Source organism: Lotus japonicus, chromosome 2 (assembly GCF_012489685.1).
Source record: "Lotus japonicus ecotype B-129 chromosome 2, LjGifu_v1.2".
Taxonomy (NCBI): Eukaryota; Viridiplantae; Streptophyta; class Magnoliopsida; order Fabales; family Fabaceae; genus Lotus; species Lotus japonicus.
Window position 1 is genome coordinate 12,418,682 of NC_080042.1, and position 25,125 is coordinate 12,443,806.

Genomic DNA, 25,125 nt, shown 5'->3' on the forward strand with positions numbered 1-25,125 from the left:
CAGTCAGGGTTTAAGGTCTGGAGTCCTGCAATTGATCTGCCTAAGGATGCTAAGGTCAGTATGCTTATCGATTTTGAGCAGAAAAGGTGGAATGAGGACTTAATTAAGTCCTCCTTTATGGGTTTTGAGGCTGATCAGATTCTATCAATTCCTCTTTCGATTAGGCTCCCTGAAGACAAGTTTGCTTGGCATTGGTCCAATGATGGGAATTACACTGTTAAATCTGCCTATCAAATGCTCAGTTCATGTTCAAGTTCTGGCCCTGGTGCTTCTAGTTCTTTTCTTCCTTGTTCAACTTGGAATGATTTGTGGAAGGTTGATGTTCCTCATAAAATCAGGATTTTTCTCTGGAAATTGATGAATAGGATTTTGCCTACTAGGGACAATCTTGTGAAAAAAGGTATTGCTCTGGATATTATTTGTCCCCTTTGTTGTGGTGCTTCTGAGTCATTGCATCATTTGTTTCTTGAGTGTGAATTTTCCAGGGCTGTATGGTTTGGGTCGGGTTTATCCCACTGTGTTCTCAATTCGGCTGAGGTGGTTTCTTGGTTTAAAAATCTGTTGGGGATGAATGATTGTGACCACTTGTCCTTGATTTGTCATGTGTTATGGTCCATTTGGAAGGCTCGGAATGACTTATGTTTTTCAGGAAAGGATGCTGATCCTGTAAGAGCTTTTCAGGTTGCTTCTCTTTTTGATAGAGAGTTCATTTCAAGGAATGAGGGGCACATAAGGCAGAAGAAACCCAAAGAGTTGAGAAGATGGCAGCCTCCAGATGTAGGGAATCTCAAATTAAATGTTGATGCCAGCATCAAGGAAGGGTGGCTCGGTATGGGGTGTGTTCTTAGGGATCATACTGGTTTGGTGGTTATGGCTGCTTGCAGTAGATGTAAGGTTGAGGTAAGTATTTCTATGGCTGAAGCCTTGGCTTTGAGGTAGGCATTCACACTCATGGTGCATCATGGTTTTACCAGAGTTCTGGCTGAGACAGATTCCCTTGTTGTTGCGCGTCATTTTCGGGCTGGACAGCTTTCCCCAGATCTCCAACTTATCATTGATGATTGCTGTAGCTTGGTTTCTAGTTTTGAGTTTTTTTTTTCTGTTTCTCATGTTTTTAGAACACAGAATAACCTTGCTCATTTTCTTGCTAATATAGCTTGTTCTTCATCTGATTCAATTTGGATGGGGTATGTCCCTCCAAACATCATGGATGTAGCTTGTTCTGATTTCCCGTATTAATGAAAGTTCATTCTTATTTCAAAAAAAAAAAAAAAAGAATTGGGTTGTCTTCTCATGCTGAATTCCTAATAGATGACCCAATGTTTTTTTTCGTTATTGGTTGAGGCCCTAGGTGCATGTAACATCCATGAATCCATCCTCATCTGATAACTAATCTCACGCTAATTACACAAGTCTTTTCAGTACACTTTATTCTCATCCACCGGCTTTCCGAGACAATCACTCATTCCAATATTGAGTTTGGCTCCAAAAACATGCATCTTTGTATTCTAATTCACACACATGTAAATAGTAATGGGTTTAAAAGTATTCTACCTTGGGGACAAACAATATGTTTGTTAGTTTCATCAGTAATTAAAATATATGAAGTAAAAATACTATTTTTTGAATTAAAATATTAACTGAATAAAAAATTATTAGAGAAAACCATCGACCACGTGGATAAATTGACAGGCAGATGATCCAACATAAGGGTGGTAATATGGGTTAGCGGGGCGGGCCAGACCCAACCCACCATTGTACCCCCCAAAATGCGGGTTGGGTTGGATTAGCCCACTTTTAGTATTGAGTCCAAAGTCTCAACCCAACCCATATTTTGGCGGGCTAACCTATTTAGAAAATGTAGTGAAATAAAAAAAGGTTGTGCAATAGAGCAATTTTAAGAAATTTTTCACATTATGTATGTTGACACATGTAGAAATTAGAATCATTACAATATTATACTTGTTCTTTATCTTTAAGGTTTATGAACTCAACACGAAAGTCTCACCGATGATTATCAAACAAATATTTACCCTGAGTTGCTATTTAAAACTGTAAGTGTAATCTTAATATTAACTATCAAGTATAAGTGTCAATGACGTTCACCAAATCTATATATATGTGTGTGTGTGTGTGTAAAGCACACTTGAGTTTTAACATTAAATACATAAGTAAAACTCAAGTGTTGCATTGTATTAAAAGCATTCAAACAAAAAAATTGTAATAAATACATTAAACAAAGTTCGAGATGAACGACTTTGCGTGCCCCAACGCGTTTCTTGCATCTGCTTGTGTTCCCTCACCCACCGGCGGCGGCGCGAATACAGAGGATGGCGACGATGAAGGAGATGGTGCGGCGAGAGACTACAATGGAGCATTTCGCCAAAAGAAGAAAGTCCCTTCTGATTGGATTTCCTCTTCCAACAGCGGCGACGCTGCTATGGCTCTTCACAGCGACCTAGAGGATGGAGTTGGCGAAGGAGATGGAGCGGTGAGAGTCGACGATGGACCTACACGCAGGAAGGAATTACTCTCTCATCTCAATTCTGTTGGTGCTGTTTCGAACGGTAAATCAGTGGGGAACCCTTCGATCTTCACTCTGTTCGTTGACGGCATCCCAGATCGCTTTGAGTATCATCAGGTTCGTGGTTTGTTCGCACAATTTGGAAGGATTTTGAATGTTTTCGTTTAGAGAAAGGTAGGAAGGATGTTTCGGTTCGGGTTCGTAAGGTTAGCCTCTTTGGAAGTGGCTACCCAAGCGGTCAACTTTCTTAATGGGTGCTATTTGGGTGAGAATTTTCTGACGGTGGCGTTGGCCAAGTTCCCGCGGTATGGGTCTGATTTGCAGCTAAACCAGGCTCAAGGAGGGTTTGATGGTGATGGGGCAATGCAGTAGAGGAGGGGCGGCGGGTGCTGATTTGTTCTGAGGATGTAGATGCTATGATTGGTGGCTTGGACAGGGTTTACACAACTTTCTCTAGGGGCTTCTTCCCTCAGTGCTTTTCCTCGAGATTTCTGGGCAGAGCCCTTGTTTGTCATTCCTCGAGCCCCCCGATTTCTCCCTGGGGGCGTCTCAAGGCTGTGGAGTTTTGGAGGGTGGTGAGGATTCAGTTTAGGTTTCCCCACCATGTGAGGTTGTGAAATTGCCCAGGGCGAGAGGTAGACCTAAGAAGGTTGGAGACACGAGAAGCAAGAGGAAGAGCCACTTTATGTCATGTCTTGTTATGACGACAACGGTTGACGGCGAAGTGGCGACAATAGGGAAAGAATTGATGGTGCTACCAGATGAGCTCTCACATCCTTATGGCATCTTGACCAGGGCGAGGAGCACTGTCCTGATGGGGAAACGTCTTGGTATTGTGTATGACTGCTCAAACGACGTTCCCCACCGCAAGATTGTTGCTCAGATCTCGGCTAGACGGTACTCTTAGCTTTAGTAGAGAGTGGTTCTAGTTTTTTGCAGTGTTTTGGATTTGTTAGGTGGTCTTTTTGGTGGACTATGAGGGGTTCTATAGGCTTTCTACAGGCTTTGGTGGGCTATGAGGTGCTCTCTCTTATTTTTTTAGGCGGTCTTGTATAGGCTTAGTGGGATGTTTGTTTGGGGAGGCTTGGCGTGTTTTGGGGCTTTTTTTTTTCTGACTTTTTGATCCCTTCGAGGAGGGTGTATATCGTGTGACTATTTCATCATCTTTATATCATTACATATTTTGCATTCGAAAAAAAAAAGTTAAAATTGAAAAAATTTATATTGTCAAATACTATTCAACAACTTGCATTAAATAATAACATTCATAACTTAAAATTTACTTGAGTTTGATATTTCACAAATATTAAAAATTAAATTCAATTAGAAAATAATATTTATTAACAAATACTTTAGATAAAATATTTTTAAAATTAAAAAAACTATTAAACAATAAAACTCTCATACTTTTTAATAATATATTAAAAAATAATTAAAAGCTGAAAAAGTTGTATTGTCAAAAAGTATTCGACTACTTACATTAATTAACAACATTCATCAACTTAAAATTGACTTATAAAAACACGGAAATTACATTTGAAAATTATTAAAAAGTAAAATTATTTAATAATAAATAATATGGATAAAATATTTCAAAATTGAAAAATGCTGCTAAAAAGTATTTAATATTAACTAAACATATATGTGCATTATTGAAAAAATGTTTAAATTGTTATGAAGTAAAGATAATACAAGTGTGAAGGTAGAGAGGAGAAAATGGAAGCAGGAATGAGACAAGTAATTATGTGGAATCAGTTCTATGATGCTTGATGCATCATCCTTTATTTATAGCTTCATAGAGCTACAAGTGAGACAAAGAAATATGGGCTTGGCCCATTGGCCCATAGTGGTCATCCATTCACAACATTCCCCCTAGATGATCATCCCTTAAGAATGTGTCCCATTAAAAACCTTACTAGGAAAAACCCAGTGTGATAAAAACCTAGTGAAGAAAAAAAAATACAACATTCTATAGCTCGTCTTTGTACATTGTCTCGTTAAAAACCTTGCCATGAAAAATCCAATGGGAAAAAAAGCATAGTTAAGGAAAAAAGAGTACAATGCATATTAATTGAGATCTTTGAGCCGACGAACTCTGATATTTCGCACAAACTTTTCAAATGTCATTGTTGGAAGAGCCTTCGTAAATAAGTCTGCCAAATTATCACTTGAACGAATACGTTGGATGTCTATGTCACCATTATTTTGTAGATCATGAGTGAAGAAGAGCTTCGGTGATATGTGCTTTGTTCTATCTCCCTTGATGTATCCTTCCTTTGTTTGAGCAATGCATGCAGTGTTATCTTCATATATGGTTGTTGGCTGCATCTTTCCAGAGGACAAACCACAAGTATCAAGTATGCATTGAATCACGGATCTCAGCCAAACGCATTCTCAACTTGCCTCGTGTAATGCTAATATTTCTGCATGGTTAGCTGATGTGGCGGTTATAGATTATTTCGTAGATCTCCATGAAATGGTTGTTCCACCACAAGTAAACAAATAACCTGTTTGAGATCTCTCATTATGTGGGTATGACAAATATCCAGCATCTGCATAACCAATCAGATCAAGTTTTGACATATAAGGAAAAAATAAACTCATATCCATTGTGCCTTTAAGATAACGAAAGACTTGTTCCAATGTCTTCATGTAGATGAAGAACTATATCTTGATAATAAGTTAACGGAAAATGATATATCAGGTCGAGTATGACTAGCAAGATATATTAATGCTCCGATCGCACTAAGGTATGGTACTTCGGGACCAAGTAATTCTTCATCATTTTCTCGAGGTCTAAAAGGATCTTTATTTACATCTAATGACCTTACAACCATTGGAGTACATAATGGATGTGATTTGTCCATGTAGAATCTTTTTAGTACCTTTGCGACATAAGTCTCTTGGTACATAAATACTCCATCATTTAGATACTCAATTTGTAGGCCTAGACAAAATTTAGTTCTTCCCAAGTCTTTCATCTCAAATTCTTTCTTTAGGCAATCTACAACTTTTGGAAGCTCTTCTGAAGTTCCAATAATGTTCAAGTCATCGACATAAACAGCTATTATGGCGAACTCATGCCTAGACCTTTTCATGACTATGAAAGGGAAAATTGGATCATTTTTATATCCTTCTTTCAGAAAATACCCGCTAAGGCGATTATACCACATACACCCGATTGCTTTAGACCATAGATTGATTTATTCAATTTAATCGAATAATCCCCCCGAGTGTTAGAAATGTGTGCTTTAGGAAACTTAAATCATTTAGGAAGTTTCATATAGATGTCGGTATCAAGTGATGCATACAAATAAGTTGTAACAACATCCATTAAGCGCAAATCAAGTTTTTCACGTACTGCCAGACTAATTAAGTATCGAAAAGTAGTTGCATCCATCACATGCGAGTATGTTTCTTCAAAATCAATCTCAGGCCTTTGTGAGAAACCTTGGGCAACAAGCCTTGCCTTATATCGGACAATATCACCATTTTCATTTCTTTTCCGTACAAAAACTCATTTATATCCAACTGGGTTTACACCCTCAGGTGTACGGGCTACATGCCCAAAAACTTTATGCTTCTCAAGCGGTATTAACTCAGCCTCGATTGTGTCTTTCCATTTTTGCCAATTTTTTCTGTGTTTGCATTCATTAACAGATTTTGGCTCATGATCCTCATTATCGTTTAACACATATAATGTTGTGCTATGTGCAAAAATGTCATCCATGTTGACTTTGCTTCGGTCCCATCTTACTTCATTTACGACATAATTAATTGAAATCTCATCATTTTCAATAATTTCAGGTACCTGAGTTTCTTCTGAAACTGTACTTTTAATTATGTCTTGCTGCTCTTTCGGAGCTATCATATCCTCATTTATATCATATTGGTTCTTATCTCCTTTTCTTTTTCGAGGATTTTCATCTTTGGAACCTGCAGGTCTGCCACGCTTCAGGCGTGCTGTAGATTTATTTACAACACTAGATTGTCCAACAGGGACATCAATCTTTAATGGAGCATTAGCTGCTGGTACATATGACTTAGTGACTCTTTTTGGATCAGCAAATGCGTCTGGCAATTGGTTAGCCAAATTTTGCAAATGAATTATCTTTTGAACTTCTAGTTCACATTGTTTTGTTCGAGGATCAAAATGAGATAATGATAATTCATTCCAGCTAATTTACTTTCCCAATTGTTTATTCTTTTCCCCTAATATAGGGAACTCTGATTCGTCAAAATGACAATCAGCAAATCGAGCAGTAAATAGATCTCTCGTTAAGGGTTCAATATATTTTATAATAGAAGAAGATTCAAACCTAACATATATCTCTAATCTTCTTTGAGGGCCTATCTTTGTGCGTTGTGGTTGAGAAATTGGGACATATATCGCACATCCAAAAGTTCTTAGATGGGAAATATTAGGTTCTTGACCATGAACCATTTGCATTGGAGAGTGTTTATGATAGCTCGTTGGTCTGATGCGAATTAATGTCACAACATGTAATATTGCATGTCCCCAAGAAGAGGTTGGAAGTTTTGTCCTCATAATTAATGGTCTTGCGATTAACTGTAAACTTTTAATAAATGATTCCGCAAGTCCATTTTGTGTACATGTGCTACGGGATGTTCAACATCAATTCCAATTGACATGCAACGATCATTAAAAGTTTGAGATGTGAATTCACTAGCATTATTAAGGCGTATTTTCTTGATTGGATAATCAGGAAAATGTGCTTGCAATCTAACCAATTGGGCAAGTAATCTAGCAAATGCCAAGTTGCGAGATGATAACAAAAGTACATGTGACCATCTTGTTGACGCGTCAACTAAAACCATAAAATATCTAAATGGTCCACATGGTGGGTGTATTGGCCCACAAATATCGCCTTGTATCCGTTCTAAAAATAGAAGTGATTCACTCCCAACTTTTGTTAGTCATGGCCGAATAATCAACTTCCCTTGGGAACAAGCAGGACATGGGAATTCATTAGTTTGAAGAATCTTCTAGCTCTTCAATGGATGTCCACATGAATTGTCAATTATTTTTCTCATCATGATGGAACCGGGATGGCCTAACCGGTCATGCCAAATAGAAAAATCTATAAATTTCTGGTTTACAGTAGCATTTGTTTCAATTATACTAATTATTGTATAGTATAAACCAGAGGAGAATGCATGTAATTTTTCAAGTGTGCATTTTCTCCATGATATCACTCTTGTGATACAAAGATATTCCACATTTTCTTCATTCATGGTCTCAATGTGGTATCCATTTTGACGTATATCTTTGAAACTTAATAAGTTTCTATTAGATTTAGAGGAATATAATGCATTCTCAATATTCAATTGTGTTCCTCTAGGCAACAATATTTTGGCTCTTCCAGAGCCTTCAATCATGTTTGTAGTGCCAGATATAGTACGAACATTTTCTTCTTGCATCACAAAAGAAGAAAAAAATAATTTAACCTTAAGTATCGTGCGCGTGGTTGCACAATCAGCAAGACAAACATTTTCGCCATTAAAATCAATATCCATAGCTCAACAAAATATTATATTTTTGAGCATCAATATTTCTAGTGCATTTCAATGCTTGCACTCTTTCTTTTGGATTTAGGAATGAATCTTCAGGATTCAAAATCACTACAGTCTACAGTTCTTCTGGACTCGTAGACTATGAATCTTCAGGATTCAAAATAAAGAATTGCACTGCGATTTCTCTGGACACATGGGATATTAATAAAATAAGAGAATAAAACAAAATAATGTATTGGACTTTAAAAAAGAACTAATGAAAGTAAGAAAGTAATGTAAAGATACAAATAAGAGAGAAAAAAAAAACAGAAACGTAAAGAAAAAAAATTAAATGAGCGAACGTAAACTTATCAATTGAATTAAAAAAAATCAATTAAGTGCTTGACTATTTCCGTTTCAAATACTATATGACTAGAAATTAAACCCGTGCGTTGCACGGGTTTGTGATACTTAAATTTAGCAGGTGTAGTATATGTAAGGATGATTCAATTGATTGAACAAAATAGTATAGAAAAGCATAAGATAGACTCTAAAGTAGTTTATTACCTGATGAAGCATTAGCAAACACGATTTTTTTCACTGCCCCCAGCCTTGCAATAATTCTCCTATAGTATAACATGATTGTATCTTTCTCTTTGCTGCTTATTCAGTAATTGGTGACATCTTTCATGCCTCTCTTCCAATTCGTGAATATTATAATTAAACTCTTCTCTAATAAGTCTATTGTCCAAGGCTTCTATGCATACGTTTTCTGGCAATGGCATTCCATTAAAGTCAATAAGATACTACTTACCATTCTTGATAAAACCTTCTCAATTTCAATCAACTAATGTATTAAAAAGTGACATACTTGTTGAAATAGCTAGTGACAATTTTCAATTTTTTGTCATTCTCTAATGAAGTCTAAGATTTGTATGACTTGAGTGTGTGAGTGATTTGTTTATATAGAGATGTACAATAGATACATAGTTTAATTTAGTACATGGTATTTTTTATATTTAATGTAGGTAACTGAATAGTCTTTAAACATTAAGCAATTTTAATCAGTTTTTGAAGTAGCAGTACTGCCAGATAATGAGATAATGAAGGTTATTTTTTTAATATATGAATAGCCTTAATTACGAAAACTGTAAGAAAATGATTCATATTCTGTGTTCTAGAAATGTACATCCTTTAATTATTAAGTTGAATAGCCTTAGTTACCAAATGGTTCATTGTTCACATCATGTTCTAGAAAATGTATCATTTATATCTTTCGGTTACGACCTTTAATTTGATAGCTTTTTTTTCATAAATGTTTAATACATGGTGAATCCTTGTCTTCGTTGGAGCCTTTTTACATATATTAAATAGCCTTTTTTACAGAATGCAGGTTATGAAAGCTGTTAGGAAATACTAAGTTAAATAGCCTTTTGTTGAGCTTCAATGCCTAGTGTAGCTTAAAAAGACAAAAATAATTAAGATAGAAATAGTAAGATAAGTGTTTGATACAAAGCTTTTCACAATTTTAATATCATGAGTATACAATCTTTACTAATGTATTATTTAATGTAATGATTTAAGTGTGCTTTACATATATGTGTTGCACGAGTTTCTTTACAACATTTTTTACATTAAATAGTAATGATTATAGTTTAAATTATTACATAAATATTAAAATATTTTTTATTTTAAAATAAATAATAATAATTGTGTTCAACATTTCAATCATTTCCAGAAAAAGACTTACAATAAATATTAGGGGTGTAATCGGACCAGATTGGACCGGATTTAGAGTGTTTAAATGTCCGAACCAATCAAACATGTTCGGTTTGGGTTGGTTCGAATTTCATGGTCTTTCCTTCTAAACCCGAACCAAACCAACCCGATCTCAAACGGATTGGTTCGGTTCGGATGGTCGGATTTGAAAAGAAAAAAATTTATTTGAAAATATGCACGAAAATTATTCTAAAAATGTGAAAAATTATAAAAAAATATAGAAAAATCTAACATTTTTAAAGAACAGAACATTCGATAAATACATAATCCATATAATCTAAATAAAACTAACATCTCTAATACAAATATAAATATGTAATATAATGGGCTGAAAGTGTTTGAGCTTAATGTAAAAAAATTCTTAATTCATTGGGTTGGTTCGGATTGATCGGTTTTTCAATCTCCAAATCCGATACCCCAATCCAATTTTATCTAAATTATTTATTGCCACATTATTTTGTCATTAATCAACTTCAATTTTAGTTATTTTTTTCTAATGCAAAATTCAAGTCAATTTTTATGCTTATGAATATTATTATTCAATTTAGGTAGTTGAATTACTTTTGACAATATCATTTCTTTCAGTTTTTTATATTATTATTTAGTATATTAATTACAAAGAAATTTGCTATTGCTTCCTTTATTTTAATGCAAATGTATGAAGATTTTACTGCTTGATATATTTAATTAAATTAAAAAAAAATAAATGACTATGACTAATTTTTTTTTTAAATATTATTTTTTGTAAGGAAAATTTTAATACAAAGGTTCAAAGTAATTTTTATATTTTAGTAGGTAGTGTAAAAAATAGTAATAAGTTTTATTTATTATTTTTTTTAAATTCCTCAACCTATGATGAATAATTATTATAAAAATTAATTTTGATTTTAATATATAACAAATTAGAAAGTTTTACAATTAAAAAGAAGTATAAAAAATTACTATTAACTATCTATTATTGTTTTTTTAGGAAGCAGAAATAAACAAATTTAGGAAGCATAAATAAATCCAATATTTTTATTAATTTAAAGTTAGTCAATTTCAGTTATTATTATTACTTAAAATTTCCCTCATGTAGTATTAATAATTAAAATTAAAATAATATTAATATTTAATTTAAAATATGAGAAATTGAAAAGTTTAAAAATCACTAAGTAATAATTAATAATAAGTGGATGTGTATTGAAAGTTGAATAGAAATTTGTTTAACTTTCATTCTTTAATGCATTGAATAGTTATAGCTCAAGTGAGCTTTACATATATATATATAGATATGAATCCTGTATACATGCTTTGTACCGTTCAACATATGCCTAATTGATATAATTTTAATAGCATTAATTTATCAATTAATATTTAGAGGAACGGAGGTAAAAAAAAATTCCAGGAGAAAAAATAACGTGTTGCAGACTAATGGTGGTTTTCAAACCTGGTAATTAACATGGCTTTTTGCCACTGTTAGTGCTCCTCTTAGCACTTTTTTCGTTTTTTTTTTTTTTTTGCAATGTTCCATGTTTACGTGTGCTTGAATCTTTTGGATTTATACATAAAATGTATTATATTATGAATCTTCTGAAATCATATGTGTATTATACTAATTTGAATATAAAGCACTACGATTCTCCTGATGAATCTTCAGGATTCATAAAAAACTTGTCTTCCAGGTCTTCTAATGAATCTTCAGGATTAAAAAAAAACATTGCATTATGAGTTCTTCTAGACTCGTAGCGTTCATAAAAAAAAACTTGGAGAAGATGAGTAGAAAGAAATAATATAATAATATTACTTTGATAGAATTTTAATAGACTTTGATTTTTGAAGAGATAAGAATTGCTTGATTCTTGAGGAGATCGCTGAGCGGCTTCATGCTGATAACGTGTTATGAAGTAAAGATAATATAAGTGTGAAGGTAGAGAGGAGAAGAGGGAAGCATGAATGAGACAAGTGATTCTGTGGAATCAGGTCCCTGATGCTTGATGCATCATCCATTATTTATAGCCTTAGAGAGCTACAAGTGAGACAAAGAAATATGGGCTTGTCCCATTGGCCCATAGTGGTCATCCATTCACAACATAAATATATTTTTTGATCTATGTTATATTAGTAAAAATTACTCGAGGAAGCATAATAGAGAAAAATAATAATGGTCAAAGTTGAATAAATGTTTGTTGTGAGAGGCATGACCTATCCACTTAACGTGATCGTAGAGCCTCAAGAGATTTGTCTCAAGGCTATCGAGCGTGAGAAAACATTCGCAAACCAAATAAGTTGAAAAAACTCAAATTCACAAGATAATATTTTATGCTATTTTTTGTCAAAATGTTATTTAAGTTATCACTTATTATAATTAAAAAAAGTTAAAATTAATTTATTCTTCATGGTCTTGACATGTCTTAGAAAATGACTTTCCAGGTAAAAAGTATAAAAATGATATAAAAAATTATTTCATGACATTAAACACTTATTACTTAACTTTTTTACGTAATTTAAAATAAAAAATTTAAATCGTAAATTTATTTATATGCTAATAATTAAATTTGAGTAATATTAATTATTTATACAAAAGGAACTATAGTAATATTTATTTAAATGTCTTAACAATTTTTTTTAATATTTATAATAAAAAATATTTTAATTTTTATTTAGTTAAATTATAATAATTTTTATATAATGTTAAAAAGTATTGTAAGTAAACTCGTGCAACACACCGGTATAATATCTAGTTATTGTTAAATCCGTAAATGTCACTTTTTCTTAACATCAATAAATGTGTTATACAATCATCAACAAAAGTTCACTTCAAGTAATAATAATAAGCCAACAATTATATGGGATAATTTTGATGTAAACATGATAATTTTAGACTAGAATACACTATAAAATATAACTAAGGGTGAAAATATGGCGGTGGGTTGGGTTGGACTAGCCCAATTTAAAATTTGGGTTCAAAGTCTCAACCCAACCCGTCAAGAAAGGTGGGTCAGAGCCAAACCAATTTTGCCACCCAAATTTATTTCTAATAATCTAATCTTTTTTTGGGTTACAAAGGAAAAGGTAAATGACAGCAAACTAAACTAAAATATTTTGACACAGCAGGGGTACAATGTTGGAAGGAGGGTACTGATTCCAAACTTGTCTCCTGCAGCCTACCCGGGTTGCATATCTCGCTAAAGCATCTGCCACCAAATTCCTCTCGTGTGGTACATGGCTAACTGTGATGACACATTCTCTACTAAGTAACCCACAAACCTGTTGAAGTGTCGTATGGTGCAAGTAGCTCGAAATATCATGATCAACGTTAACCACCGCCACCAGCTCAAGACAATAAAAAAAGCATGTAGCCTTACGAAAACCCAGATGCCATGCGAGCTGTAGACCTTTCAGCAATGCACTCATCTCCGCTAATCTAATCTAATAATGAAAGAATTATTTTTCCTAATAATAATCTAATTAATAATAAAAAAATAATTATTTCTATAAAGAATAAATTTTTCTAACAATAAACTAATTACTTCTGACACATATATACGAAATAAATTTTATTTATTTTATATTAGGTTGGTTTTCAATTTGTGACTTCAAGGATGTGCATTTGATTCAATACATCAACGCAGGGCCAGCCCAACACTAAATGAGGCCTAAAGCCATCTTTAAAATGAGACCCTTTTTTTGGCATTTTTAACTTAGCATTAATGCATGCTTGATTTTTTTGGGCCTTTTTTGCTTAGTAAAAATATATTTTGAGGCCTTTTTTCCTTAGTAAAAAATATTTTTTTTGAGAGGCCTAAAGCCCTTGCTTAGGTGACTTTACCCTTGGGCTGGCCCTGCATCAACGAGGCTTGGTTAGAAATTATACATAATCGTGATATTTCCTATTTTGCTTCTATTTTACACGATTGTAAGATTTTAGTGTCAACTTTTGATTATTTTACTTTGTCGTTTGTTAGGAGGTCGGGTAATCATGCGCCTGATTTTATTTCAAAATTATTCTATGATTATCCGGATGTTACTTGGTTGGAGGATGTACCTCTATTGCTTAACTTCAAGTGGATGTATTGGGGTTGCGCCGTTTATTTTAGCTTTAATGCAAGTTTATTTCCTATAAAAAAAGCGTTGCTGTTGAACTCAAACGCATAAGCAAACGCGCTTAGTTTATACTAATATATAGGAGTATTGGATTAGATGAGATTATGAACAGTCTTAAATCATCCCCCTATTCAGGGATTTAGGGCCTACTTTTTCATGTGCATATCGGCAAATTTGGCGTGAAAGAGTACATAATATTTAGCTTTTTTCTCATTTTAATCAAGGTTGTAGCAAGGAAGAAGTTGGAATATGTTAATGGTAGTATAGAAAGAAAAAGACAAACATAAGAGGTTAGAAAAACAAAGTACTTCAGAAGTGTTATACAATAATGTCAAAATTTCAGCTACACTGTCCTTTAATTGCTTTTGGGACGTACTCAAGCCCTTCCTGGCTATGCTTTAAAAAAGTGATATGAAAGTTTCATATTGCAACGTTACATTTTCCTAATTCCTAACCCACTAACTATTTCTCGCCTACTTTAGGGGAGGGGGGACTAGCATGCATGTGATATATTTGATACTAATAGTACTAGACTTCATTTTTGAATTAAAAACCCTAACCCAACTTAGAAACACCGCCCATGCTTATGATGCTAGCCTAATACGTTTAAAATTGGACGGTAACTAACGACATGATCTAATTGTCACAAATCAATTTTTGGTGGACAAAAATCGCGCAATTAGAATAAAGAGGATTTAAATTACACAAAGGCCAAATATTAGGGATCAAAAGTGCAATTAAGCTAAAAAAATTATGCATAATGTGCAAAATTGACAAAATATTACATGATTCACACTTAAATTTCACTCACAAGAGAGTGAAATATGAAAAGAAAAAGGGAGAAGTAAAAGGAGGACTCATGCCAGAAGGAAATTTTAGATACCGTAATATTCATCAACATTCAACACGTACTTCACAATTCAATCTCATGCTCATGGACATTTCCAACCATAAAAAGATTACAATGAAAATCACTGTCATTTATATATATATATATATATATATATATATATATAAATATGCACTCTCACTATAAAATAGTTGCACTTAAAGTATATCCAATGCTAGTTCTTAGAGGTGAGTTTTTAAGTTAATAACTAATAATCGGGTTCTTAAGCATTAGATATGATTGACATGGAGTTCTTAATTAATGCTTAAAAATAAGAACCTTGCTTGTTCTTGTTTTTCGTTAACCTTGTTAGAAGTTTCGTTAACCTTGTTAGAAGTTTCGTTAAGCCATGAAATGACGGTTTACATTGCAAAAACAATTTGGCAACTGTAAAAAACGAATAACATGTTTTAAAATTGATTCTAAAGTCAAAATTAATTATGAAGATGTAGCATCTATTACTAGCTTTTGTGTGCCATAATTAATTCTGAAAAAAAACTGATTCAAATATGTGAAAATCCAAACACAAAATGCCATGGTAAAAACCTTGACAAGAGTCCAACCAATTTGGGAAAGCATGCGCCTTCCTCAACCTAGTGTGAGATGTAACACTAGTTCAGAAATATGGATGAAAAATGATGAATCTTTACTGAGACTGAGTGATTCTAATGTCTGGATTGAAGTGGGACTACAGCCTATGGTACAAGAAGATGATGTTACAGATAAATTAGAGACTGGGGGTTCTCCTAACAGCAAAAAAGCTCATAATTTCTCTAACTCCCTGGTACATATAGTAACTCCCCTGATATCTGCACCTCCCTCCGTTCAAATACGACATTTTTTTCATCACTAGCTCAATGTTCTTCTAAAGTCTCCCTATCCCCTTATAACTCCCAATAAATCTACTAAAGAATGAAAGAGAAAGAATGAAAAACAAATTGCTCAAGGACTCTGAGTACTAATGCATTCCCATGCGACTTGTTACGGTTCAATGCAGCCATTGCAATTGCTGTGTAGCAACTATTGTGGCTGAGTCATGGAACTTCATTTGATCTTTTATTACTACAATTCACTGTCATATGGTAGGCAATTTGAAGCATGCCTCTCACAACCCTTATAACTTACAGGGTAGCAACCGTTCTAACTAACTGTAGCAACCCTGCTGACAGCCTCTATGTGACTTTTTAGTAGTTTTACTTACAAATTACAGTTGAGCTTGGTCAGGCTATGTTTGGATACATGTCAGCACTAGTGCAAACAGACATTAGCACTCACTTGCACGAACCTCTATGGATTGAGAAAAATGTACTTTTAATTTAAGTTTAACTTGTATTGATACACACTTAAATGAAGACAACTTCTCACTCTCTATGGACAACGTATTCTTACTCTTAAGCATCATGTATAGGGGAAACAAAATTTCTAGCATAAAAGAAAATCAGGGAACAATTACAGGGGGAAATTTTAAATAAACTATAAGTAAATTTAACAAGCAAGTCCATTCATGAATTCAGTGATTGATAACCTAATGGTCCTTGCAGGTCATCCTGTCTCCTATCACCTCTTCCCATCAATGACGGCATCCAAGGGAATAGCTTACTTAGCTCCTTGCCTATTTTACTAGACCTCAATTGCTTATCATTGATTCCGAACTTTGCTCTTTCAATCGCTTCCATTATGTCTTCCCTAGCCACAGTTTCACTACCTGCAAAGTCCAAATGTATACATATGACTAAGACCATGTCTCAATAATAGTTTAGAAACAATGACCTGGTCCAGTTAGAAATATAATATAAAACCATTCATTTGTCTTCAATCAACAGCTTAAGCTTTTTGGACATGGTTCATAAAGCCTCTATGACCAAGTGGTATAGAATTCAATCCTTTTTGTCTCCATTATTCTAAAAAAAAAAACTGAATTACAAGACAAAGGCATTGTTCACGCTTTAAGCGCAATGAGTTCTTGCGTAAAGGGGCACATTAAAAATATAATATAATAAATTCATGTGTGTTCATTCAAGAACTTAAACTTCTGGGATAGTTGGCTCATGACAGATCCAATGGAAAAGTAAATACTTTTTTTACTCAAATCATGGTTTGAGACTCAAAATCATGTTCAAATGTAAGTCAATGTGATCTTGCCAGATGAAACTTAGTTTACACACCCCAAATTGGGGTTTGAAAGATGCAAACTCTATTCCAAATATCCACTAACTGATAACTGCTATTAAATTCAATAGAGATTTGAAAGTATATAAATATCATCTTTTAATCGCACAAGGAAAATCAATCGGCAGAGAAATGCAGAAGGGATTTCTAAAACTGACTAAGACAGGATTACGTGTCACAATATATGGAACCCGCTACAGACCAAAGAGCACTTATTGGATCTCTAACTGATAATTCAGTGTTTTTTCTAGTAGATAAGCTCCAATAAGTGCTCTTCAGTCTGTATCCAAATGGCATCATGGTCAAATAATTTAACATGAGTCACGTTACACTAAGGCATACGAATTGGTGAAATGCAATATGCTGTATGACTTGAGTAATATTGTGAGTTGGTCTTACCTCTACGAGCAGCAAGCAAAGCAGCTTCATTGACAATGTTTGCCAGATCAGCACCTACCAAGCCAGCAGTAAGAGAACCAACTAAATGACAAATGATGTTAGCGTTCTCCTCTAAAGGAACTCCCCTTAGATGTACTGCTAATATCTTTCTCCTCCCTTCTTCATCTGGTTCCCCTACATATACTTTTCTTGAGAAACGACCCGGGCGACATAAGGCTGGATCCAATGCTTCTGGTCGGTTAGTTGCTGCAATGACAACCACTCTCATCTCGGATGCAAATCCATCCATTTCTGTTAGCAACTGCGAAGACAGAAAACACATTAAAGGTATAGAAAGTATTGTGAGCACATGGAAATTCTTCTAACTCTCGCACTTAAACCCAAGCAACATACAGAATATTCGTTTTTCATATAGCAAGTATATGCTAATGCTATGGAATAATTGATGAAGAAACTGGACTTGTAGAAATTTTCAGCAAGATTGTTGTTGGAAAGCAAGAAGACAACATAGGACGTGAGTCTGACACGAAACCTATATAACACAAACAGAGATATATGACAAATTACAAAATTTACAGAGTATGATACACCAATAACACAACAAAACTGGTATATAATTAATATAAAAACACAAATCAGATCTTAAACCAAATATGAAAGTCGGTAATTAAAAAGTAGCATGAGTCATTGTAGACATCTTACAAAGCAATGATTTCTTCAATTATCGTGATATTCTCATATCTATTAGTATCAAAGTTCAAAAGGTAGAAGTGAAAAATTGCAAAATACAACTACAATTACCCAAGGTGTCCAACTGTCCATGAAGTGTTAGATATATCCCATACTGATATAAAACGGACATAAATACTATTTTTAAGTGTCCGCGTTTGCTTATGGTGAAATAATTTTTTAATATAAAAAATTAAAGAAAGAAGGTAAAAGGAAGATGGGAAGATAGGAGGAATTAACAGTGGTATTTGAACTCTGTATTAAAAGAAAATTTGACAACATGGAATAACACAATTTTCAATAAGTTAATTATGTTTAAACAGCAGAAACCCACTAATAGCTGTTCAGCAGTAGTAAGTCATAACCACTTTTGACAGTTTGTTGCTACAAAAGAACTACAATTATTGAGTAAGCTTGCCTGGTTCAGCGTTTGGTCACGTTCATCATTGAAACTTCTTCCACGCCTACCTCCAACAGCATCAAGTTCATCAATGAATATAATTGATGGTGCAAATTTCCTTGCAGTGTTGAAAAGGTCTCTGATTCTAGCTGCCCCTCTTCCAACAAATAATTCCACAAACTCACTGGCAGATACAGTAAAAAAGGGTACACCTGCTTCCCCTGCCACCGCACGTGCAAGTAACGTCTTCCCAGTTCCAGGAGGACCTACCAGCAACACACCTCGAGGTAGCTTCGCCCCCACCTTTTGGTAATTTATATCCCCTTGCAGACATGAAACTATCTACAGAAAAGGGAAAGAGTCCATCAAAAGGGAACAATAAAGTTGCTTCACCATTTACAAGAAAAAATCTGTCAAACTTAGAAATAATCAACATATGAAGGCATTGGATAAAAAAAATTAACTAGTTGCACGGGAAATTAATTTTCCAATTATTATAATTTAGACCTTGTTACAAGCCAAACTCTTGGGCCCAGATCCCAGCCAGGCCCAGCCACTCCTAGCTCGAGCAAAAGTGTAGGCCGAATTGGCCCAAGTTCAATAGACTATATCCCGAGGCAAAGAGATAAGGGAGAATCCAGATCGTCCAAGAATAGCTCCCCGAATATCTCAAACATCCCAAATAGGGGGAGAAACAGCCAAGGTAGCAACATCGCTTATAAATAAAGGGTCACCCAACATGTCTAAGGTATGGTGACCCCCTGCACTGTTCCATTCACCGGAGTATGGAGCCAACAAGTAGTGTGTAACCAGAGCTCACAAATTGCAACTGTTTGTTGCAAATCTGGACATTTGTCTTCTATTTCTCACTGAAGAAGACAAAGCCAATGATTCGGTGAATCCAGCATAAGCGGAAGCAACAAGTCTCTATGCTCTTTACCTACTTTCTTCACTTTCCGAATCTGGAGGCTTCCGTGGAGGCCTTCCTGCTCCGTCAATCGCTGAATCACCACCACAATCACCAAGAACATCGCCGCTGAGCACAGAGTTCCCAATTTTGGGCGAAACCGCAAACCTTAAATCGCTGATTTGGGGGAAAACGATTTCGAGCCCTAAATCATGAAATTGGGGTAGAACGACATTGAATTGAGGAAGAACGGCGTTGATTTTGGGAAGAACGCTGGATTTGTTCAAGAACCCAAACGAAAACGCCTTTGAAGAACCGAAGAAGACGGTGACCGTCGCCGATTGTTCGTACTTCTCCGCTGCATCTTCTTCAGCCTCAGCCGTAGCACGCTCTCGTTCTGCTTCCACTTCTCGTTCTACCGCCGCTGCCGCTTCTTGCTCCTCTGCGGCCATAGCCTCGCGCTCCGCCGCGGCTTCATGTTCAGCGACCGCTGCCGCTTTGGCTTCGTACCGCTCGTATGCCGCCATGTACTGCTCGTATTCGGCCACGTGCCGCTCATACGCCGCTGCCGCTTCTTCTCGCCGGCGAACTTCTTCACGTAGGCGAGCTGCTTCATGGGAACGCTTCAGGGATTCATCAAGCCTGTCGAGGGCTTTCCACCAATCTGCATCCATTTTTTTCTTTTTGATTTTCTGGTTCAGGTGCACCGGATCGATGCTCTGATACCAATGATACAACCAGAATCTCAGAGAGGGAGAAGAGAGGGAATAGGGACAGAGAAGAGAGAACAAAGGGATAGAAGGGGTTTCATTATCTCAACAATATTCAACATATCTCAATTACAAGGCCAATCCCTATTTATATGCGTAACACAGACCATGTTGGCATTCTTCTTTTCAGTTTATCCATGTTGTTCAGCTTTGACGACGAGGCGAAAGTTTAAAGGGGCGTATTGATAGGTATAGCTAGTTAGGAGTAACAGAATAATATTAACAGAGTGAGAGTTAGTTTGTGCTGTTAGAAGTTAGTTAAGGAGATCACATTTTGTATTGGATATTTATAAGCCATTTGTAGAAAACATGAGATCTAGAGAAGTTAGTTGAGGTAAAGGAGGGACCAGGACCAATGTAGAGGGTCAGTTTGTCAACATTGGGCAATACTGACTTTCTAGCTAGAATTCTCCATACAAGATGCATTCATTCTTCTTAGTTCTGAACAAGTTGTATCATACCCCCATGCATTTATGTTTATATTTTTCCATGACTAGTTTAGGACTATTTGTTCGTACCTCGCGGTTGTCTTTTGGGCTTTTTCTTTCATGAAATGATTCTGATAGAACCCAGCCAAATCTGATATTATTCAATGGTAAAACCCTAATTCCCAAATAGGAATTGGGGGAAAGATACAAGGAAAGGGATCCCAAACACCCTCCCTAGAACCAGAGAGACCCAACGCTCTCTAAACCCTAATTCCAAAGTGAATACCAAGATACTCAATAGTCTCTCTAACTCACTTATTTATACTCACTCTCTAATTATGCTAAACCTAATAAAATATAAAATATAATGCTGACTGGATAAAAGATACTAATAATAAAATCTAATACTAACTAGCTAACCCGTGTACCTATCAGATTCATCTCCTACTATCAAACTTATGTTACTGACTTGATCAATTGAAGTATTTCAGTTCTGTATCTATCCTGTGTGGCATTGATTTAGTTTTGCAAGAAAGTCCTCATATTTGTATGACTTTGAATCCACATTGTAATAAAAGAGAGTTTTAGGGATGTCACAGGTGGACTTTCTTAGCTCCTGATAGTAAAAACTTTTTGCTTTTGTGCCATGTCATAAGCTAAAAGTTCATCAATTGATCTCTAATTCCAGTTTCCATGTGATGAATTAAAACATGGAAGCTAATGACATTAAAACATACTGTTAATTTCAAGTGAACTACTACTTTTTGCCAACAATGTTATTCTTTACACTACCAAGTTGGTTAACCTTGCTGAACTTCTCCAAAATGATGTTCCCACATTTCCTCTAGTTGTGTTATAAACTGATAAGTATACTTCACTATTTCAGGCAACAGGATTTTAAAACTTGAGAGAAAAAAGATAAAGACATCCTCAGCATTCTTAATCCTACTAAAAATAAGGGATACTGATGATGAATGCTTACAGACGGAGCTTGTACTTAATAGTTAATACCACAGTAAATTCCCCAATTAAGGAAAATGCATCAAGTCAGCCGGAACTGTCACTTCTTATAAAATAAAAACTAGCAGAATAGCAAAAATCACTTTTAGCGCATAATTATTATAAACATTAGAATATGAGATAATTACCTCCATGAGTTCTACTTTTGCGGAATCAACACCTTGCACATCATCAAATCCAACTGTCTGACTATTCGGTTTCTGCTTCCTTGCAGGACTATTGGCAGCAGAAAGTTGACGATACAGAAGCCACATCAATGGAATTAAAGGTATCCATAGTGTGATCACAGTTATCAAAGTACTCCTCATTGACATTAACACAGATTGAGGGGCAGAGCTATATGTAACTCCCTTCTCTCTCATCAAACTAATAAGGAACTTTTCATCATGCTCGATTTTTCTTGTGGAATACTGCCACTGAGGAATAGAAGATCGAGTCCTGGAGAATTTATTCAATTTATTCACCACTGGAGTTTGGCCAGCTCTTAAAGTATCCTCACTCCCAACCTGATTTATATCCTTATCAATTGAAACATCTGCTCCTTGTGATTCTTCACCGGAAACCTGATCGTTTTCAACAGTTTCGGAGTTCATATTGTAATATATACGCCGAGATCCCTCTTCAACTAATACTTTTGCAACAGACCCATTTTGAAGGCTTGTAACCAATTCCGAATATGGAACAATTTTTTGAGGGGGGAGCGCTGTCAATTTCAAAAACATGAAACAAAGGCCAAACACTAAAGAAAATGAGGTAGAAAATGCCACTGTCCTAATGTTCCTACGAACGAAGATCCCCACCTCATTCAAAATGGATTCAATGGAAGTCCTTTTCATTCTCATAGCTAATAACCGTAACCTCGGCCGCAATCTCAATGAAAATCTGTTCTTCAACCTATTACTTTCCCCTTTACCACTCTGCGCCTTTCCGTCACCCCTGGTTCTACTCACAAGCGGCTCAATTTTATTGTTGCTGGAAACACCATGTTGTGACTTGAAACAACAAGGAAACCTGAATGAGGGAATTCTACTTTTTCTTTCACAAAACTCAAGCTTCTGCTTCCAAGCAAATGAACGAGTGCAGAAATTTCCATCTACCCCAAAATATCTTATCTTTAACATATCAGGGGTAACAAATGACCCAGTACTGCAAGGCAAAGAAAGAAAAGCCATGCTGTTCCACAAGCAAAGCTATATAACCATAGAATCTGCTAGTGCATTATATTTATCCCCCACAAATAAAGATTGAATGTTACCTCATCTCAAACACAAACTAACACAAATTCAAGACAAAAACTGGAATCGTGGGTGTCTCAAATTCGAGGAAGAGGAACGAACACAAAGCTTCACTCGTTGGCGTTGGTGTTGGTGTTGGTGACACTGTTACTATCCTGCTAACATGGGACTTTGGGGTTTGCAGATTTTAGATTTTTTCCTTTTTCTATTCTTTTCTTTTTTTTTTGTCCAAAAGGGTTTTCAAACGATCCGTTGGATCAGGGCTTCATCCAATAAAGGGATGTCAATACCCAATATAACCCAAACCAATATTTAAATTAGTTAGTGGAATTAACCGTTTTTTTTAATAATGCGGAAAAAAATACTAAAAGGGGAGAAAACGAAGTATAGAGTACATGGGCTTTCATCTTATTCATAACACTCCCCCTGGATGACCCTCCCTTAAGAATGTGTCTCATTTTACCTTATTGGAAAAATAAAAATCTAGTGAAGGAAAAAGAGTACATCATTCTATAGCTCGTCTTTGTACATTGCCTCATTAAAAACCCTACCATGGAAAACCTAATGGAAAAAAAAAAACATGGTTAAGGAAAAAAGAGTACAATGCATTTTAATTGAGATCTTTCAGCCGATGAACTCCGATATTTCGCACGAGCTTTTCAAATGTTGTTGGAAGAGCCTTCATAAATAAGTCTGTCAAGTTATCACTTGAACGAAATTGTTGGATGTCTATGCCACCATTCTTTTGCAGATCATGAGTGAAGAAGAGCTTTAATGATAGTGTTTTGTTCTATCTCCCTTGATGTATCCTTCTTTAGCCTTGTGATGTCTGCAAGGTGATCGATGAATCTCTGATGTAGAATTTCTCATATTCATATTTGAACAATGAAACCGGAACTGGTTAAAAGCATGTTCCATCTTGCCAATCAATGACCAATTTAGAACCAAAAACTATGCAATATCCTTTTACATCTTTCGAGTATAGACTTTAAGTCCAAAGACTCTTATACTTTTGAACGAAGTGCTTCTTTATATATTGGCCAACCACACCCTTAAATATGAGTTCAATATTCCCGCACTTGTAATATTGAGCGCTACTTCATCTGTCGACAATTTTTCAAGTTCTTGGGTCCTTGTTTCAACTTGTAGAGATATAGTCGATTGAGATCTCTTTGTATCAATAATCACAGGTACCTAAACCTCTTCAGGAGGTTTAAATTATTTTCGTAATCTCTACACTTTTCATGATTATTTTCCTCTTAACAAGACCATATTCCTTCTCTAAGATTTATCTTTGGAACCAAGTTTAGGCATGTCTTAGCCTAATAAAATTTCAATAGAGAAGGTCATTTGCAACATAAAGGAATTTATAAATCTCTTTTTGGTCAGAGAATGCATCTTTTGAACTTCAGGTTCATATTGTTGTGTGCGAGTATATATGCATTCAAAACAAATTTTCCGAGCTGCTTACTTTTTCTTTCCCCCTAATGCCGAGAAATAACTATAAGTAAGATATGCAATATCTTCTGGCAATAGCTCAAATTCATAGCATAATCTCAGCTTTCTTATAATCTCATCTAAGTGTTGTCTGCTGGACAATGGAGAACATATAGGTCACATAAAAAGTTCTTAGATGAGAGATAATAGGTTCCTCACAATGAACCAATTCAATAGAGAGAAATATAATGACTCATTGTCTTGATGCATATAGATGTAGAAACATCACATGTCCACAAAAAAATAAGGACATTTGTGTAAGATCAAGATTTGGTCATGTGGTACAACTCTATGTTTTGATGATAACAAGTATTTATTTGTGGATTAACAATTATGATACTCTAACGTTTTTCTTGAGTGTTTTGACAAACAGGTTCTGATTCTGACACCAGAAGATATATTCATCAGAAGATCTGAAGATCAGAGGATCTGAGGATCAGAGGATTTGAGGATCAGAGGTTCTGAAGATCAGAGGATCTGAAGCTCTGAAGGACCAGAGGCTCTGAAGGTCTAGAAGCTCTGAAGATCCAGAAGCAGAAGTTACGAAGGTCAGAGGATCCAAGCTTCCCTCTGACTCTGATCACCAAGCTTCACAAGTTCCAACACGAAGCATTCCTCTGATCAGAAGTCAATGGTTAAAGGCAAATGTCTCTATCAAGAAGTACAAGAGCAGTGTACTATTCTGACAAGCCTACCTACCAAGGTTCAGCCACAACAGGTTCTGGAAGTTCCAGAAATGCCCTCCAACGGTCATATTCTCTCAACAGAAATATCCTTTG

At 35.2% G+C, this 25,125-nt stretch overlaps 2 protein-coding genes across 2 annotated transcripts; both read right to left on the reverse strand.

The window, feature by feature from the left end:
• Window positions 1–16,080: 16,080 nt before the first annotated feature.
• On the reverse strand, window positions 16,081–23,034 carry LOC130737612 (probable inactive ATP-dependent zinc metalloprotease FTSHI 3, chloroplastic). Its single transcript, XM_057589424.1, has 4 exons — window positions 21,743–23,034; window positions 18,508–18,831; window positions 17,361–17,661; window positions 16,081–16,497 (listed from the first exon to the last, which is right to left on the reverse strand). The coding sequence occupies exons 1-4, from the start codon at window positions 22,784–22,786 to the stop codon at window positions 16,295–16,297; spliced, it is 1,872 nt and encodes a 623-aa protein (XP_057445407.1). The 5' UTR covers window positions 22,787–23,034; the 3' UTR covers window positions 16,081–16,294.
• Window positions 18,702–21,640, reverse strand: LOC130737613 (uncharacterized). The gene is made up of 2 exons (XM_057589425.1): window positions 18,997–21,640; window positions 18,702–18,827 (listed from the first exon to the last, which is right to left on the reverse strand). The coding sequence occupies exon 1, from the start codon at window positions 20,068–20,070 to the stop codon at window positions 19,426–19,428; it is 645 nt and encodes a 214-aa protein (XP_057445408.1). The 5' UTR covers window positions 20,071–21,640; the 3' UTR covers window positions 18,702–18,827; window positions 18,997–19,425.
• Window positions 23,035–25,125: the final 2,091 nt, after the last annotated feature.

What these genes read in the sequence shown, in the direction of transcription:
- LOC130737612 (XM_057589424.1), bottom strand. Translation starts at nt 22,786, where the DNA reads ATGGCTTTTCTTTCTTTGCCTTGCAGTACTGGGTCATTTGTTACCCCT. An exon ending in GTGACCAAACGCTGAACCAG is followed by an intron (nt 17,662 to 18,507) that starts GCAAGCTTACTC and finishes CTGTCTTCGCAG; the next exon opens with TTGCTAACAGAAATGGATGG. An exon ending in TTTGCTTGCTGCTCGTAGAG is followed by an intron (nt 16,498 to 17,360) that starts GTAAGACCAACT and finishes TGGACTTTGCAG; the next exon opens with GTAGTGAAACTGTGGCTAGG.
- LOC130737613 (XM_057589425.1), bottom strand. Translation starts at nt 20,070, where the DNA reads ATGGATGCAGATTGGTGGAAAGCCCTCGACAGGCTTGATGAATCCCTG.